The 18288-nt window shown below is 44.3% G+C and overlaps 1 protein-coding gene across 1 annotated transcript in view; it reads right to left on the bottom strand.

Moving 5' to 3' along the window:
• Positions 1 to 12384: 12384 nt before the first annotated feature.
• Positions 12385 to 18288, bottom strand: part of LOC119976095 (pinopsin-like) — an 89859-nt gene continuing 83955 nt past the window's right edge. The window contains exon 4 of the mRNA XM_038816250.1: positions 12385 to 16911. Within this exon, the coding sequence (XP_038672178.1) occupies positions 16663 to 16911 (249 nt within the window). The 3' untranslated portion in view covers positions 12385 to 16662. The remainder of the gene's footprint in view (positions 16912 to 18288) is intronic.

Below are 18288 nucleotides of genomic sequence, written 5' to 3' on the forward strand. Positions count from 1 at the left end.
ATCGACACACTCAGTTCTGATACATACAACAAGGAGTCATCCACATACAAAGATTCTCTAAACCCCCCCCCCCCCCCCCCCCCCCCTCGCACTATCCCTTTCCACACCTCCAAACTCCTCAACGTAATGGCCAATTGCCAGTGCAATCAACAGGGGGGATATAGGACAACCCTGCCTGGGCGCACAGTGCAGAACAAAATATGCCGAATTCACGTTATTCGTGTGGACACTCACCCTTGGCTCCCTGTACAGCAGCCTTACCCAATCTATAAATCGTGGCCCAATCCCAAACCGCTCTCGAACCGCCAAAAAATACCCCCACTCTACACGGTCAAACACCTTCTCGGCGTTCAATGTCACAGTCACCTGTTTCCCACCTCTCTGCCGGTCCCACAACCATATTCAATACCCTCCTAATGTTTGTAAAGAGCTGCCTCCCCTTCACTAACCCTGTATGATCTTCCCCTATCACCTTCGGGAGGCACTCCTCCAACCTACCCGCCAATACCTTCGCAAACACCTTTGCGTCTACATTCAAAAGTGATATGGGCATATGCAACCCACATTCTGTCTGATTCTTATCCTTCTTGAGGAACAGGGAGATCGATGCCTTCCCCAAAGTCTGCGGCAACACCCCCTTCCCAATCGCCTCCTCAAACATCCCCACCATTAATGGCGACAACTTATCTTTAAATTTCTTGTAATACTGCACGGGAAACCGATCTGACCTTGCTATCTTCCCCGACTGCATCCTCCCAATCACAACTTTTATCTCCTGCACCCCCTCCAATATGGCCCTGTCCCCCTCCCCCAACCTTGGGTATTCCAAACCATCCAGGAATTCCTGCATCTCCCGATCCTCCCCAGGTGGCTCTGACCCATACAATCTCTCATAAAATGTCTCAAACACCCTATTAATCTGATCTGGAACCACCAGCAACTTCCCTGCCCTATCACCTGAATATTGAGAGGGTTCTTTACCCTCCCCCATCAGTTCTGCTGATATCTTGGCAAAGTACTTTGTCGGTTACGAGCTATAGCTATTGCCAAATAACATTGAGCTCAGAAGCTAGGACAAAAAAGAGAAAATACTGGACAATCTCAGTAGGTGTGACAGCATCTGTGGAGAGAGAATGGAGCTAACGTTTTGACTTTCAGAGTTTTTTTGATTTTGTTTTAGATTCCAGCAATGCAAGAATTGCTGCTTGTTACACTGGGCCAGCAATTAATAGTTTAGTGTCAAGATTTATATTTCAACTGACTATTGCTACTGTGGAAGAATGTTCAATCATTCACAAAAATCTCCTGTTATGTGTCAGTTTTCTCTTGGATAGCTATACATATGGTTCACCGGTTTTTGTGAGGGCCACGAAGAATCCAGTACGAGTTTTCAGGATACAAAAAAATAACATTTACTTACAAATTAACATATATATATATACACAACAGCAGCAACAACTTCTTTTGCTGCCAAACTCCTCTCTCCCCGGTTCCAAACTGGCCAGCTCTATTTATGCAGGGAGTCTGCTAATAATTTCTCCGCCCCCCTCATTGGGGAAGCTCATACGCCCACAGGATTGTGGGATTGTCATTAGTCCCCAGCCAATGGTAAGCAGGCAGGTTATAACACCGGTTAAGTTATTGTTGCTGTGGGCAGCACGGTGGCCTAGTGGTTAGCACAACCGCCTCACGGCGCTGAGGTCCCAGGTTCGATCCCGGCTCTGGGTCACTGTCCGTGTGGAGTTTGCACATTCTCCCCGTGTCTGCATGGGTTTCACCCCCACAACCCAAAAATGTGCAGAGTAGGTGGATTGGCCACGCTAAATTGCCCCTTAATTGGAAAAAATAATTGGGTAATCTAAATTTGTTTTTAAAAAAAGTTATTGTTGCTGCTAATATAACAAACTTGATACTCCTGCACTTAAACAGCAATTATTGGCCTGAAACATGTGGCCAGGAAAATAGTAATTGTGTTTGATATTGACCTCAAAGAAAACTGTCCTCCGAAAATATAGCAAGCTCTGCGACGGGATTTCACCTTTGTCAATGTTAATTACATTCTGCCACAACTATATGCCCAAGTTCTCCACTTTGATTCATGGGCCGAACCGTAGCACAGAGGTTAACACTGTTGCTTCAAAGTGGCAGGGACCTGGGTTTGTTTCCCGATTTAAGTCACTGTGCGGAGTCTGCACGTTCTCCCTGTGTCTGTGTGGGTTTCCTCCGGGTGCTCCGATTTCCTCCCACAAGTCCCGAAAGATGGGCTTGTCAAGTGAATAGGACATTCTGAATTCTCCCTCTGTGTACTCAAACAGGCGACTGGGGGATTTTCACAGTAACTTCATTGCAGTGTTAATGTAAGCCTACTTGTGACACTAATAAAGATTATTCTTATAGGATCTTCACCATCCAGCAACAGTGATGCCATCAGGCAGACTAAATTGCCAATCACGTTGAAGAATTCTCAGAGCAAAAACCAGGAAATAAAGTTTACAGATCATCCTTCGCTTTGGAGAGAGTGCAGAAAAGATCCACAAGAGTGGTTCCACGGATGAGAAACTTCAGTTATGAGGATGGATCGGGAATTTTTTTTAAAATTAGTGCACAGGATGTGTCGTCGCTGGCTGGATAGCATTTATTGCCCATCCCCAAGGGCATTTAAGAGTCAACCATATTGCTGTGGATCTGAAATCACATGTAGGCCAGACCAGGTAAGGACAACAGACTTCCTTCAGTAAAGGACATTAGTGAACCAGGTGGGTTTTTCCAACAATCATCAATGGTTTCATGGTCATCTTTAGACTTTTAATTCCAGATTTTATTTTATATTGAATTCAGATTTCACCATCTGCCATGGCAGGATTCAAACCCGGGTCCTCAGAGCATGACCCTGGGTCTCTGGATTACTAGTCCAGTGACAATACCAATATGCCACTGCCTTCCCAGAGAATGGAACTGTTCTCCTTGGAGAGAAAAAGGCAAAGAGGGGATTTGAAAGAGATAATCAAAATCATGAAGGGGTCTGGACAGAGTAGATAGGGGGAAACTGTTACCGCTCGCAAAAGGATCAAGAATGAAAGGGCACAGATTTGAAGCAATTTGCAAAAGAAGCAAATATGATGTGAGAGAAACTTTTTCACACAGCGAAGTGATTCAGGTCTGGAATGCACTGCCTGGAAGTTAAGTGGAGGCAGCTTGAATCGATGCATTCAAAAAGGCATTGGATGGTTACTTGATTCCAAACAATGTGCAAGGCAGAGGAATAGCACAAAGCCATGATGCTCATTTGGAGAGCTGGTGCAGACATTGAAACATAGAAAATAGGAGCAGGAGTGGATCATTTGGGCTTTCGAGCCTGCTCTGCCATTCATTATGATCATGTCTGGTCATCCCGCTCCGTAACCTGATCCCGCTTACCTCCCATATCCTTTGGTCTCTTTAGACCCAAGAGCCACATTGAACTCCTTCTTGAAAACATACAGGACAGGATTCTCCGTTGGCTGACGCCGGAACATGATCGGGCAGAGAATATAGCGTCTGCCAAAAATTGAGGTTGGTGCCAGGTGCCAAATGGAGCCTCAATGGCGGCATGAATGAGGTCCATGTCGTGTGCCGGCATGGGCATGCAAACCATAACTTAGCATACATTAATATCTCGTTAACCAGCCTGATCGAGTAGTCACCGGCCTCCCACTTTGCTCCATCCCTGCCAGGCGGAGGTACTGACGGCAAGTTCACTTGTCTTTAAAATCGGGAAACAAGTGCCGTAGTTGCTGAAGGAGGGAGAGGAGGTAATAAAAGTTTCAAAAAGCGCACCAGTGTGCGGGCAATTGTGCCATTGGCTGTGAGGAGCACAGCAGGGGGCAATCAGGGGATGGGCCATGGGGTCAGGGTGTGCTCTGGGATTGGAATGTCTGGGCATGGACAAATTGTCATAGCCTGCAAGGCAACCATTTGGCTGATCACTTGGCTAACTGCCCACTAGTGCCACCCTGCTCTGGCCCCTGTCTATCGGATATGCCAGAGACCGGTGGGAGGTTGGAATGTCTGGGCATGGACAAATTGTCACAGCCTGCAAGGCAACCATTTGGCTGCGCACTTGGCTGACTGCCCACTGGTGCCACCCTGCTCTGGTCCCTGTCCATCGGATATGTCAGGGCCAGGTGGGAGGTATTCAAAAGTACTGAGTTATTCCAGCACCTCCTCAGTGGGAGTCACCAGTGCCGAATGTCCCCCGGACTACTCCTTAGGATGGGGGTGTGGCCAGAGCGCGCCCCTGGGTCTCCCCCGTCCCCTGCCAGTCTTTGTGGTCTGTTCTCGACTCGACCAGTGTCTCAATGCTCGCAGACATGGAGTACGTGGAGTGTGCCACGTTGCCCTGGGACTGTGCCACATCACTCAGGGAAAGTCTTATGTTACCCCTCGACGCCTACAGCCTATGATCCGTTGTGGCTGGGCACAACGCTGGAGTGCCGTTGCAATGTCCATGTAGCCCTGGCACATGGCTGCCTATGCCATGGCCAGCCTGTCCGGTGCATTGGCCACTGTTCACACAGTGTGCCCCAGGCCCTGGACATCTTAGCCCATGGCCGATAGCTTCACACCCAAGGCCTCCACCGCGGACGCCACCCATGCAGTGTTTGCCTAGGTGGCAGGCATGGTTGGCACCACCTCCTGCTCCTGCAGGTGGTTGGACTCCCCCAACTGCATCGACAGGTGCTGGATGGTTCCTAACATCCAGCTCTGCGTCTGCATCTCCAACATTGATGGGATCACCCTTTCTAGAAGTTCCAGACCTGTCTGGACAGCAGCTAGTCTCTGGGGTTGGGCCACTCTCTGACTCTCTGCCCCCTCGGAGTATTAGCCCAGAACACCATCCCGTACACACAGGAGGAATTTCTCCTCTATGGCATTGTTAATAATTTGACTTGCCCAATCTATATGCAGATTAAACTCACCCATAATTACAGATGTTCCTTTATCACATGCATCTCTAATTTCCTATTTAATGTCTATATACAACCCCCACTAATGTTTTTTGCCTTTGGTATTCCTCAGCTCTACCCCTACAGATTCTACATTGCTGGAATGAATATCCTTCCTCACTATTGCATTAATTTCCTATTTAACCAGCAATGCAACTCCACTGCCCTTTACTTTTTGTCTGTCCTTCCTAAGTACTGAATACCTCTGGATGTTCAGTTCCCATCCCTGGTCACCCTGTAGTCATGTCTCCATAATCCAGGCTATATCACACCCTGTCTCCATCTATTTGGACTGTTCATTCAGCTGAAGGGCCAAATTGCCTATTTCTGCACCATAATAATTTGTGACTCTGTGATTCACATTTTAAACACTTTACAGAGATATACATATAGGATTAAGGTAGCAACTGGAATATCATAAACAAACTGGAATTGATGGGCTGAATGGCTTCTTTCTGTGCATAATCACATTATTGACTATTTAAATAAATCTCTGGATTGTTTTCATCATAATGGGAGAAATTAACACTAACGGGTAAATATTCCTGCCGGCTGCAGAAATTGTCACAGATGGGACAGCCAATTTAATGCACCGTTTCAAGGTCCATTGACCTTGGGCGGAAATTTCTGTTCGGAAAATCCTGCCCTAATTATATCATTCGTTTTTCAGGGCCAGAGGGGTTGTTCAGCAGCAATTGTACCTTAGTACAACATTAAAGGTCCCGTTTCATTTACTCAACAAGATATAACTAGGGGGCGGCATGATGGCACAGTGTTTTCTATTCACCTCCTCCCTGGACATTTAATCCATACGATGTAGATCTGATGGGCAAATGGCCTCTTCTGCACTGTAAATTCTATGAACTTTTTCGAATGCTTTCACAATGAGACTACCCGTGTATAATTGAAAATTCATATTAATTCAATATGTCTGAGATTTCTATCGAGGACGACATCCACAGTGCACCACATGGAGGAGAGGAACATTACTGATAACACTTCTGGGTTTCCGCATTGAGGTTGCTAGATGCTGCTCTTAAGTTTCACAGCACATTGACTGTTTCACAGTTTTGTTGACTTGGCTTATTTTTAATGAAGTATTATCTTTTCCTTTGGGATTTAGAACATAGAACATAGAACATTACAGCGCAGTACGGGCCCTTCGGCCCTCGATGTTGCGCCGACCTGTGAAACCATCTGAAGCCTATCTGACCTACACTATTCCATTTTCATCCATATGTCTATCCAGTGACCACTTAAAAGCCCTTAAAGTTGGTGAGTCTACTACTGTTGCAGGCAGGGCGTCCCACACCCCTACTACTCTCTGAGTAAAGAAACTGCCTCTGACATCTGTCCTATATCTACCACCCCTCAATTTAAAGCTATGTCCCCCTCGTGTTGGTCATCACCATCCGAGGAAAGAGACTCTCACTGTCCACCCTATCTAACCCTCTGACTATCTTATATGTCTCTATTAAGTCACCTCTCAGCCTTCTCCTCTTTAACGAAAACAACCTCAAGTCCCTGAGCCTTTCCTCGTAAGACCTTCCCTCCATACCAGGCAACATCCTAGTAAATCTCCTCTGAACCCTTTCCAAAGCTTCCACATCCTTCCTATAATGTGGTGACCAGAACTGCACGCAGTACTCCAGGAGCGGCCGCACCAGAGTTATGTACAGCTGCAGCATGACCTTGTGGCTCCAAAACTCAATCCCCCTACTGATAAAGGTTAGCACACCGTATGCCTTCTTAACAGCCCTATTAACCTGGGTGGCAACTTTCAGGGATTTATGTACCTGGATGCCGAGATCTCTCTGTTCATTTACACTACCAAGAATCTTGCCATTAGCCCAGTACTCTGCATTCCTGTTATTCCTTCCAAAGTGAACCACCTCACACTTTTCCGCATTAAACTCCATCTGCCACCTCTCAGTCCAGCTCTGCAGCTTATCTATGTCCCTCTGTATCCTATAACATCCTTCAGCATTATCCACAACTCCACCGACCTTCATGTCATCTGCAAATTTACTAACCCATCCTTCTACACCCTCTTCCAGGTCATTTATAAAAATGACAAACAGCAGTGGCCCCAAAACAGATCCTTACGGTACACCACTAGTAACTGAACTCCAGGATGAACATTTGCCATCAACCACCACCCTCTGTCTTCTTTCAGCTAGCCAATTACTGATCCAAACCGCTAAATCACCTTCAATCCCATACTTCCTTATGTGGGAGAATATGTCAACTCTCTTTCATTTTATGTATGGATCAAATTTCCGGGGAGGAGGTGAATAGAAAACACATTTTAACATTTTATGCTTCCCATTAAGTATTCCCCTCGGGAACTTAAAAATGAAACACTGATAGCTCTACCTTACTTGGGCAACAGTAGAAATTGTGTTCTTATGCTGCATTGAAACAGACAGCATGTTGGTTAGCTCACTGGGCTAAATCGCTGGCTTTTAAAGCAGACCAAGCAGGCCAGCATCACGGTTTGATTCCCGTACCAGCCTCCCTGGACAGGCGCCGGAATGTGGCGACTAGGGGCTTTTCACAGTAACTTCATTGAAGCCTACTAGTGACAATAAGCGATTTTCATTTCATTTAATTTTTTCATGTTGTGGAGCCAAATTGATCAAATTTCTGCCTGACTTCATTCATTTGATTTGAGATTCAACCCAGTCAGGCTCTAAATTCAGTGCCATCTGATAATTTTGGATCCTCAGGATCTTTGCCAATTGGAGCACTGTGAGAGACAGAGGCATCCAACTGTTGGGGAATAATGGTAATATTCAGGACCCATCATGCTGGAAAGTCATTAAATCAAAGAGATAATGTTTAGTTTTATCAGATCAAATTTGCATGCTATGGCTAAAGATCAAAAGAATATGAAATATTTTAGAATATGTGCTGTAAGGATTGCTTTCGGGTTGCAATGGATATTTATTTGGATTTGCACCTCTATCTCTGTAATCTCTACAGCCCTACAGGTTTCGAAGATAGTGGATGCTGCCCAATTCCAGCTTCCTGCACACCTCGGATTTTAATCACTACACTATTGGTGGCTATGCCCTTCAGCTACTGGCTGTGTGTTTTGGAACCTCTCTACCTCCCTGTCCTTCTTTAAGACATACCTTCAAACCTACCTCTTTGATCGAACCTTTGGTCATCTGCCCTAATACCGCCTTATATGGTTATAGATGATAAAAGCAACTGCAATAGGACATAGATAGCTGAACAGAATGGGCAGAAAGAGGCAGATACAATCTCATAGAATTTCTATAGTGCAGAAGTGGGCCATTTGGCCCATCGAGTCTGCACTGACTAATGATTACACCACCCAGGCCCAATCCCCCGTCATATTCCTGCAACCCCACCCGAAGGGGCAATTTATCATGACCAATCCACCTAACCTGCACATCTACTTAATGGTAAAGTTCTAAAGAGTGCAAAGGGGCAGAGGGATTTCGGATCCAGTGCATGGATCTTTGAAGGTGACAGGATATATTGAGAGAGTCGTTAGGAAAGCATTTGGGATCTTGGGCTTCTTAAATAGAGGCATTGAGTACATAAGAGGTTTCGAGTGCAAGAGCAGGGATGTCTTGCAGGAATTATACTGGGTCTTGGTGAGGCCACATCTGGAATATTGTGTGCAGCTTTGGTCACTTTACCTGAGGAAGGATTTTCAATCTATAGAGGGAGTGTAGCCAAGGTTTACCAGACTGATTCCTGGGATGGCAGGATTGATGTATGAAGAGAGATTGAACTGGTTAGGATTGTATTCACTGGATTTCAGAAGAATAAGGGGGGATCAGAGAAACCTATAAAATTCTAACAGGACTGGACAGGGTAGATGCAGGAAGCATGTTCCCGATGGTGGGTGTCCAGAACCAGGGGGCACAGTCTGTGGATACGGGGTAAGTATTTAAGTCAGAGATGAGGAGAACTTTCATCATCCAGAGAGTGGTGAGCCTGTGGAATTTGTTACCACAGGAAGAAGTTGAGGCCAAAACATTCTTTGGTTTCAAAAAGCAGTTAGCACTTAGGGCGAGGGGATCAAAGGATATGGGGGAAAGCAGGATTAGGCTATTGAGTTGGATGATCAGCCATGATCATAATGAATAGCGGAGCAGGCTATAAGGCCCGAATGGCCAACTCCTGCTCCTATTTTGCCTACGTTTTAATGAGCAAGGAAGTAGCTGAACCTTTATTTAACTCTGGTGAGGCCTCACATTAGAGCATTGTGTCCAATTCTGGTCACCACAGTTTAGAAAGGATGCGAATACCCAGAGGAGATTTATCAGAACAGTTCTAGTGTTGAGGGAATTTAGCCACAAGGTTAGGTTGGAGAAACTGGAATTGTTCTCTTCAGAGAAAAGAAGTTTGCATACTGCTTCTGCTGCTTAGCATGTAAGCTGTAGCTTCACTTCATTTTTAAGATTTGTCTGATAATTCTCCTGATATGCCCCTCCTAAACTCCTTATTGAACTAGGGTTGATCCTCCAGCTTGAAGGTAATGTTGAGGAGGGAAATACGCCAGACCAGGAGGTTACAGATTACAGCTTAATATAATTCTGTAACTCCTGATGGTTTACAGCACCTCATGGATGCCCAGATTGAGTTGCTTGATCTGTTTGAAGTCTGTCCCATTTGGCACAGTGGCACAGCTACATAATCTGATGGAGGGTATCCTCAATGTGAAGATGGGACTTTGTCTCCACCAGGACTGTGTGGTAGTCACTTTGATCAATACTGTCGTGGACAGATGCATCTATGACAAGTAGATTGGTGGGGACCAAATCAGGTAAGTTTTTTTTCTCTTGTTTGATCCCTGCCGCAGACTCAATCTAGCAGCTTTATCCTTCAGGATTCAGCCAACTCAGTCTGTAGTGGTGGTGCTGAGCCTCTCTTGGTGATGGAAATAAAGTCCCTCACCCAGGATACATTGTATGCTCTTGCCACCCTCAGTGCTTCTTTCAAATGTTGTTCAACATGGAAGAGTACTGATTCATCATTGCGTGAGGGCTGGTGGTGGTAGGTGGTAATCAGCAGGAGGTTTCCTGGTCCACAATTGACCTGGAGTCAATATTGATGACTTCTAGGTAAATTCTCTCCCACTGCATGCCACCATGCTGCCATCTTTGGTGGATCTGTCCGGCCAGTCTGACAAGCCATTCCCAGGGATGTTGATGGTGACATCCGGGTATTGTCTGTTAAGGTATGATTCTATGTGTACGACTATGTCAGGCTGTCTTTTAACTAGCCTTTGAGACAGTTTTCCAAATTTTGGCTCACACCCTTAGATTAGTAAGGGGGAACTTAGAAGGATAAATAGAGCGGTGTTTGCCGCTGTAATTTCAGCTGCCTAGGTTGATGCAGGGTGGTCTGTCCAGTTTCATTCCCTTTAGGATTTGTAGCAGTTTCGTACAGCTGAATGGTTTGCTGGCTCACATCAGAGTGTACTTTAAGGGTTAACCACATTGCTGGGGATCAGGAGTCACATGTAAGCCAGACTAGGTAAGGACGGCAGATTTCCTTCCCTAAAGGACATTAGTGAACAAGATGGATTTTTACAACATTCAACAATGGCTCCATAATCACCATGACTGAGGCGAACTTAAAATTCCAGATTTATTACACCAGTTGCCAAGGTGGGGTTTGAACAAGTGGCCCCTAGGCATTAATCAGCCTTCGTGTATGAATTTCGAGTCCAGTAACATTACCACAGAATTGCATTCTCCTAGTACACACTTTGCTCGTCCATCTGCGCATCCAACAGCCCCACCTCCCGAAACATTTGTGTTCTTGAGTTACTATGAATTGCACACCTCCAGAGCAACTATTAAGATGCAATGTGAGGAGCAGCACAGTGGCACAGTGGGTTAGCCCTGCAGTCTCACGGCGCCGAGGTCCCAGGTTCGATCCTGGCTCTGGGTCACTGTCCCTGTGGAGTTTGCACATTCTCCCTGTGTCTGCGTGGGTTTCGCCCCCACAATCCAAAGATGTGCAGAGTAAGTGGATTGGCCATGCTAAATTGCCCCTTAATTGGAAAAAATTAATTGGGTTCTCCAAATTTATAAAAAAAACAGATGCAATGTGAGGCATAAATTGCTACATTTTGGCGGTGTTACCATCTCATGAGAGAGATCAGCATTGTGTCAGCTACAAAATACAATCTGACATCTGCTCAGAGGACAAACTCGGTTCACAACACAATCGCTTCACAACACTTGCTGCGTCTCATCCTTTGTGTGTTCTCAGTGGATCAAAGTGTTTGACATTGAGCCAGTAAGCGGAATCAAGACTTGCACTTTTCGGATATTTAATTTTATCATAGTTTATCAATGTGACAATCTAAACCAGTTCAGACATTATTTTAGTAAAATTTGCTTGACAAGACAAAATATCCTTTACGACTTCTTTAATTCACAACAATAATGAATGTTTATACTTTTAACATTTTAATACCACGGTCAGACAGTAACACTTAATTATACTGTGCTATGAACGTCAATGCCATTCTGTTGATTCTGTGTGAAAATTAGTCAGATCCTAACATGTTTACTGAGATGCAAACCAACCCAGCAATAAGTAGTAACACTCAGATCTAGTATGAAGTTAGCATTAAAATAATCTCTGCTCTCTGTTAACTTGCTGTGTTGGCTTCTCTTTTTCATCTGAGCTTTGAATTGCTGGAATTCAGCTATTAATTTAAGAAAGGCATTCAGAAGATGAAGTCTGTGAAAACTAGCATTAATAAACAATCAATTTCATACTATTTAACAGCACTTTGAAAACTACTGAACAGATGTTTTACAGTAAACAATCAAAAGCATTTTTTAATCATGCAATTCACAAGGACTAATAAAGCCAGGTAATCAGTCTTAAGAACGAAGCACATTAAAATGCAAATGCTTTCATTCTGGCATTTTGTCACATCGACACTATAATGACACAGAGAAGGTTGACAGTAAACGTATGATAGATTTATTTACAAAAGTATGTCAAAGGGTCTGCATAACGTAGCATCTCATTCACAGTGCAGTCCTAGCTGGGAGGACGTATCTCTCCAGGCCCTGATCTGGGCCTGCTTTTAACCTTTGCTTATAACGAGCCTCAGGTGGTAGGCCTACGCCCCCTACCTGGGGAGCTCGTACTCCATGAGTTCCATGGGGAGATAGAACATAGAACATAGAACAGTACAGCACAGAACAGGCCCTTCGGCCCTCGATGTTGTGCCGAACAATGATCACCCCACTTAAACCCACGTAACCCGTATACCCGTAACTCAACAATCCCCCCATTAACCTTACACTACGGGCAATTTAGCATGGCCAATCCACCTAACCCGCACATCTTTGGACTGTGGGAGGAAACCGGAGCACCCGGAGGAAACCCACGCGCACACGGGGAGGACGTACAGACTCCACACAGACAGTGACCCAGCCGGGAATCGAACCTGGGACCCTGGAGCTGTGAAGCATTGATGCTAACCACCATGCTACCGTGAGGCCCCCTGAAGATCTCCCCGTGGTCTTTGTGGGGGGGTATGTTCGACACATTTTAACAAGATGACTAATTTGAACATCCAACTGATTATCTTAAAGTGTAAAGCCATTAGGTTAGTCAATTGGTTGGGGCAACAAAGTGGTGCGGTGGTCAGCACTGCTACCTCAGGGCGCTGAGGACCCGGGTTCGATCCTGGCCCCGAATCACTGTGGGTGTGGAGTTTTCACATTCTACCCGTGTCTGCATGGATCTCATCTCCACAACCCAAAAAGATGTGCAGGGTAGGTAGATTGGCCACGCTAAATTACCCCTTAATTGGAAAAAAAATTTGGGTCCTCTAAATTTATTTTCAAAAGTTCAGTCAATTGGTAACGTATGTAAATACAGTTATTGTTAGCATATCTTCATACCCACATACAGTTTTTTACCATTTGGGCAATAGTGAAGAAAGTGGTGGAAGCATTCCCGAGCTGATTATCAACCTGTATTGTTGTACCGCATTGAATTACCTTCCGTGGCCAACAAGTCCTGGAGTTGGCATCGAGCCTGGAGCTTCTCGTCTATCAGTAGGAGCACTATCACTGTGCCACAAAACCTTCTTGCAAGCACAGTAAATGAATTACTAGGCTATTGCTGTGGTGACTTTACCCTTCACCAGCTAAAGAAGAAATTCCTCTCCACAAGTGGCTTATTCGGTGAATATCTAAGGTATACAGCCCAGGATAGTCTATGTTCAACTCTTGTTTATTTACTGAATTACCAGATCTTTGTTAGGGGGGTAAGGCTATTACAATTGGGCTCGACACCCCTGGGAGGAGGAAAGAATAAATGTCCAACATTTTATTCTTGTTTTTTATCCATTGATCTGTGCTAGTAGTGCAGGATTGAATGTCAGCCCTCACAGACAAGCCTGACATATGGATTCTACCCTCTTCAGATATTGTTCTTTGTGGAAGCCATTCCTCCTCATTTGGGGGAAATTTGGTCATGCTCCTTGGGTTACGCCTACGGAAAGGCTACCAGAATTATTGACAGCTAGGCTTAATTTAGTAAATCCACTTCTTGTGCCACAGTCTTTATTTGAAGATGTGGCTGGAATTGTGGCTCTCAAAGCCAGGACTTTAACTGTGTGCTAGAGGTGTAGAGAATGAAATGATGGTGGTATGGTACGAAGGTCAACCTGCAGCTGCCCTTATCTCTACTATGTTTAAAATTGGACAAAGCCCTTCTCTGGAACCCATCCCCTCATTATGTTCAGTGAGTCACCTGTGTATTGGGATAATGAGCTAGACAGTCAGGGAATACTCCAGATTTGATCCCTGGCATGATCGAAATCTGTTGATTTCAGCTGCATGATTGTAGACATGCTAAAATTATCCTCAGCAATCTGGAACTATGGAGAGAAAATGTTCAGGTCAGGACTCCTGATCCGAAGCGTATTAACTTAATATTCAAGAAGCAAATGTAAAGGCATTAGCAGCTGACCAGAAACATGATTTTTTTTGCAGTTTCATGTATTATCGATGGAGCTTGTTTAAATTTATGCTGAGGGAGATGAGGCAGTGGAGGACAAAATGGATTAAATTCGCAGTGTTTATAATCACATATATTTTCTGTTTTCTTTTGATTTACTTAGCTTTCACTTGTGACTGTAACTGTGGTGTTTAAAGATTGATTATTTACATTGCTTTACGTATCACATTTCTTTTCAAATTTAGAGTACCGAATTATATTTTTTCCAATTAAGGGCAATTTAGCATGGCCGATCCACCTACCCTGCACATCTTTGGGTTGTGGGGGGGTGGGTAAGGGTGGTGAGATCCACGCAGACAGGGGGAGAATGTGCAAACTCCATACGGACAATGACGTGGGGCTTGGATCGAACCTGGGACTTCGGCGCCGTGGGGCAGCTGTGCTAACCACTGTGCCACCGTGCTGCGTTACATATCAGATTTTGTCAATGAAGTTGGAAATGTGATACTCCACTGTTGCGCCCTGTTTGATTTCAGCATCAGTTCTGCTTTGAATATACAACAGCAAGATATCATTCCAATAAGAATACAGATCATTATCATCAATGCAGATATATCTAAATACTTTTATCTGTTATTCTGTCTGTAACGTGTACTTTTTGAATGATTAGAAACTTATCTCAACGTGCGTGAATGCAAAACAGTTTGATTTCTCGCAATCCATAGCCTGACGTTCTCATTAAGGTTTTGAAACATTTATTATTGATTAGTTAATATCTCTATTGAATTAGCAATGGAGGAATTCTATGCACACATGCCATGCATTTACTCCCAATATCATGGTAAAAATTCAACCTCAGAGTTCACATAACAATTAGAGATTCACGCTGATGTGTGAATATTTAACAATATTGTGGTAATTCCTGCAGGCATGTGCTTTTGTATGTTTGGCTGCACCCGATTGCAGAGAGGGACTCGGTGAAGAGATGAATATGTCTGAAGATTATGACTTAGAGCCGGAGGGAGCGAAGAATAAAATTAAGAGACAGCCAAGTATGTCAGAAAGTGTGTAAAAACAATTAAAGTGGCAACTGAAAAAAATGAACAGTATTAACTGGAAATAAAGAGAATGCAAGAGAGTCAAAAAGTTAAGGTAATATTGAAAAATAAGAATGAGAACAGATATGCAGAAAATAAATAAAGCAGATTAATGAATAAATAAGACAAAAATGAGCCATTTGAGGTGGGCAGGGAAATTTGGGGCGTGGGAGAGAAAACTAAAGAAATGAGTACACAATAAAGTATCTTTGTAATAAAATGAGTATGGGATGGAGAGACAGGAAGGGTTCCTCTAGATTACTCTGAGACCACTGTACAGACTAGGGATGAGGTCCTATAATAAAGGCAAAATACTGCAGATGGTGGAGATCTGAATAAAACAGAAAATGCTGGAACATTTCAGCAGGCTTGGTAGCTTCTGTGAAGAGAGAAACAGAGGGCGGGACACGATCATTTTTCTCTCAGTGTTGTCTCGGGTGGGAAAAGTAGAAGGCAACCCACCAGCTGCATTATTGGTTTTTCCCGACAGATTTTCAAGCATTAGCCCCTGACAGACCAGGTCACCCTTTGAATATGAACAAAATAAAAATGAAGAAAACATCTCCTCCCGTGGAAACATAATGCTGCCCCTCAAGGTCGTGGGAGCCCCACCGTGAACCCCCTGAACTTCCCAAATGGAAGCCAACACCCTCCCCCGAACAATGCCAGGGTACTGCCTGGGAAAAACTCTCTCCCCCCTGGGGTCTTACCTGTGTGCATCCAGGAGGGACTGTTCGCCGGGCCCCTGTTGGTCCAGACCTGTTGTAAACCTCGCCGATGTGACTTCACACTGGCCAGGAGGAGGGGCTGGGGGAATTCCTTATTTGGGGATAATGCAGCAGGGGTGCCCTCTAATGATATTTAAATGTATGCTAATGAGGTTCCCGCCCATTCAGGGCATATCCCATTACGCCAGTGGTGGGGGAGGGGGAAGACACAGGGCGGGATTTACCGACCAGCTCACCGTGTGATTTTCGGCGGCAGAGGTGGCCCACCAGCAGGATCTACCAATCCAGTCGTTGTCAACGGGACTTCCCGTTTCAGCCGGTGTGCACAGCCGGTAATCATGCCCACAATGTTAACCGGAAACCCCACCTACGTAAAAGCCCCCATTGGATTATCTGCCCACAACAACATTCCCGTCTGCTGAAAACGAGGGCAGAAATTATCCTCTGGAGTCAGTGTTAAGTCCAATATGATTCTTCTTCAGAACAGCCTGATAGAGGGTGCATAGTCTGACATTTTAATTTATCTACTCTTAAAAGACTATTCAATAGCATGCATTATTTTATAGAAAGACAGGGCAATAAATTGTAATTTGATTGCCCAACGTTTAAAAAAGCAAAGCTAAATGGGGAATTGGAGAGCCAGCCATAGCTCAGATTTTCAATGTCCAAAGACTTCATTAGTCCAGAAGGATATTTCTGCCCTCAATACTCTTCAACTATCACACAAAAAAATCTATTTCATTCTGACTGCTGTTCCAGGCAGTTTATCTTTCACCAGCTGCTGATTACAATAATTTCCATCGGAAATGTTCTCCTCACAAATGAAGTGTTAATATGCCAGCGAACTGCTGCTATAAATTTCCACGGTTAGTCATTGTAACGCACCACGAGAGAGACTGGTGGCTTTGAAACTTCACATGAAAGGTCTTTGCCCTTATCTTCTTCCATGCTATCTGACTGGTTTTTATTCACTGATGTGCGTTCACCAATGGAGGCCTTGAAGGAGCTGGTGGTGTTTTTTCTTTGATTATTCTTTGTAGTCTTAGACAGACCTTTGGTGCTTGAACCAAAGGGTGGGTCCTGACAGATCAGCAGTGCTTTAAAACATCTGTAGAACTAGACAAATTAAAATAAATGATCATAACATTAAAGTAAATCTTCAGTAATTAGTAAAATTAGTGCTTTAGTGGTGGCATAGACGATGAAATAAATCAAATTTGGCAGTCATATGAAGACCTGTGACAGAGGCTAACATGTTAGTAAATGCATAGATCAAACTTTTAGCACTTTCCATTATAACTTATACATAAATAACAGTAATTTCTCAGTGAATGCTCGTTTGATTTTCCATTATTTTCATCCCCATTGTGTCTGCCCATAATTCAAAATAGAACATACAGTGCAAAAGGAGGCCATTTGGCCCATCAAATCTGCACTGACCCACTTAAGGCCTCACTTCCACCCTATTCCAATAACCCCTCCTAATCTTTTTGGACACTAAGGGCAATTTATCATGACCAATCCACCTATCCTGCACATCTTTGGACTGTGGGAGGAAACCGGAGCACCCTGAGGAAACCCACACAGACACAGGGAGAACATGCAGACTCTGCACAGACAGTGGCCCAGCGGGGAATTGAACCTGGGACCCTGGTGTTGTGAAGCCATAGTGCTATCCACTTGTGCTATGTAGCACAATGTGGATGTACAGTCTATCTTTTACCCCAAGGTTTCAAGCCTCGCAAAGAGATAACATAGGCCAAAAGCACCATCCATAGTTGTAGCTCTCATTTGGAAAAAGAACAATGATAAAAACTTTATTGTGCTCCTTGATTAGAAATTGCAACAAACATCAAGTAAAGCAAACACATAATCGTCTAAATCTATGAAGGTTAAGATGACAGAATCAAAGTTGATGTAATTTGTAGAAAGGTTCAGCAATAACATAAAGGCCATGAGATTCAGCTCCAGAACACCTGTTTTCCTATCATGAGGAGCTTTATTTTGCCTTCAAACTGACATAGATGGGATGCATGCACATGTTTGGCAGTTCTGGATGCCACATTCGTGCGGGTGTTAACGTACACAGAGGGAGAGTTGGCTAGAATTATGCAGGGTGAGCAGATCAATCAACATCCAATGGTGAGATGATACCATTGCTGCCATTTTGGAGCTCAAACACTTCAGCTATCACCTTAACACGTCTCTTAAATATGCACAGCTGAACACCACCTATTTAGCAGCAGCATTGACCACCAGTTCTATTCAAAAGGATCATCAACTACTTTCAGGTTAATTGTTGGATTAATTTCTACTGGTTCTTATTGCAATTGTAGAAGTGTTTGTTGGTTTCCAGAGTTGTCTACAGGGAGTGGAGTGGCATTTGAGGTCTGAATTTGTTCTGACCAAGGATTTGACAGAACCCAACTCCTCCCAGACATGGAGGCAATAATTTGCATCCTTCTTTGGTCACAGTATAACAGGGAGAGTGTA

This window comes from Scyliorhinus canicula, chromosome 13, assembly GCF_902713615.1.
Source record: "Scyliorhinus canicula chromosome 13, sScyCan1.1, whole genome shotgun sequence".
NCBI lineage: Eukaryota > Metazoa > Chordata > Chondrichthyes > Carcharhiniformes > Scyliorhinidae > Scyliorhinus > Scyliorhinus canicula.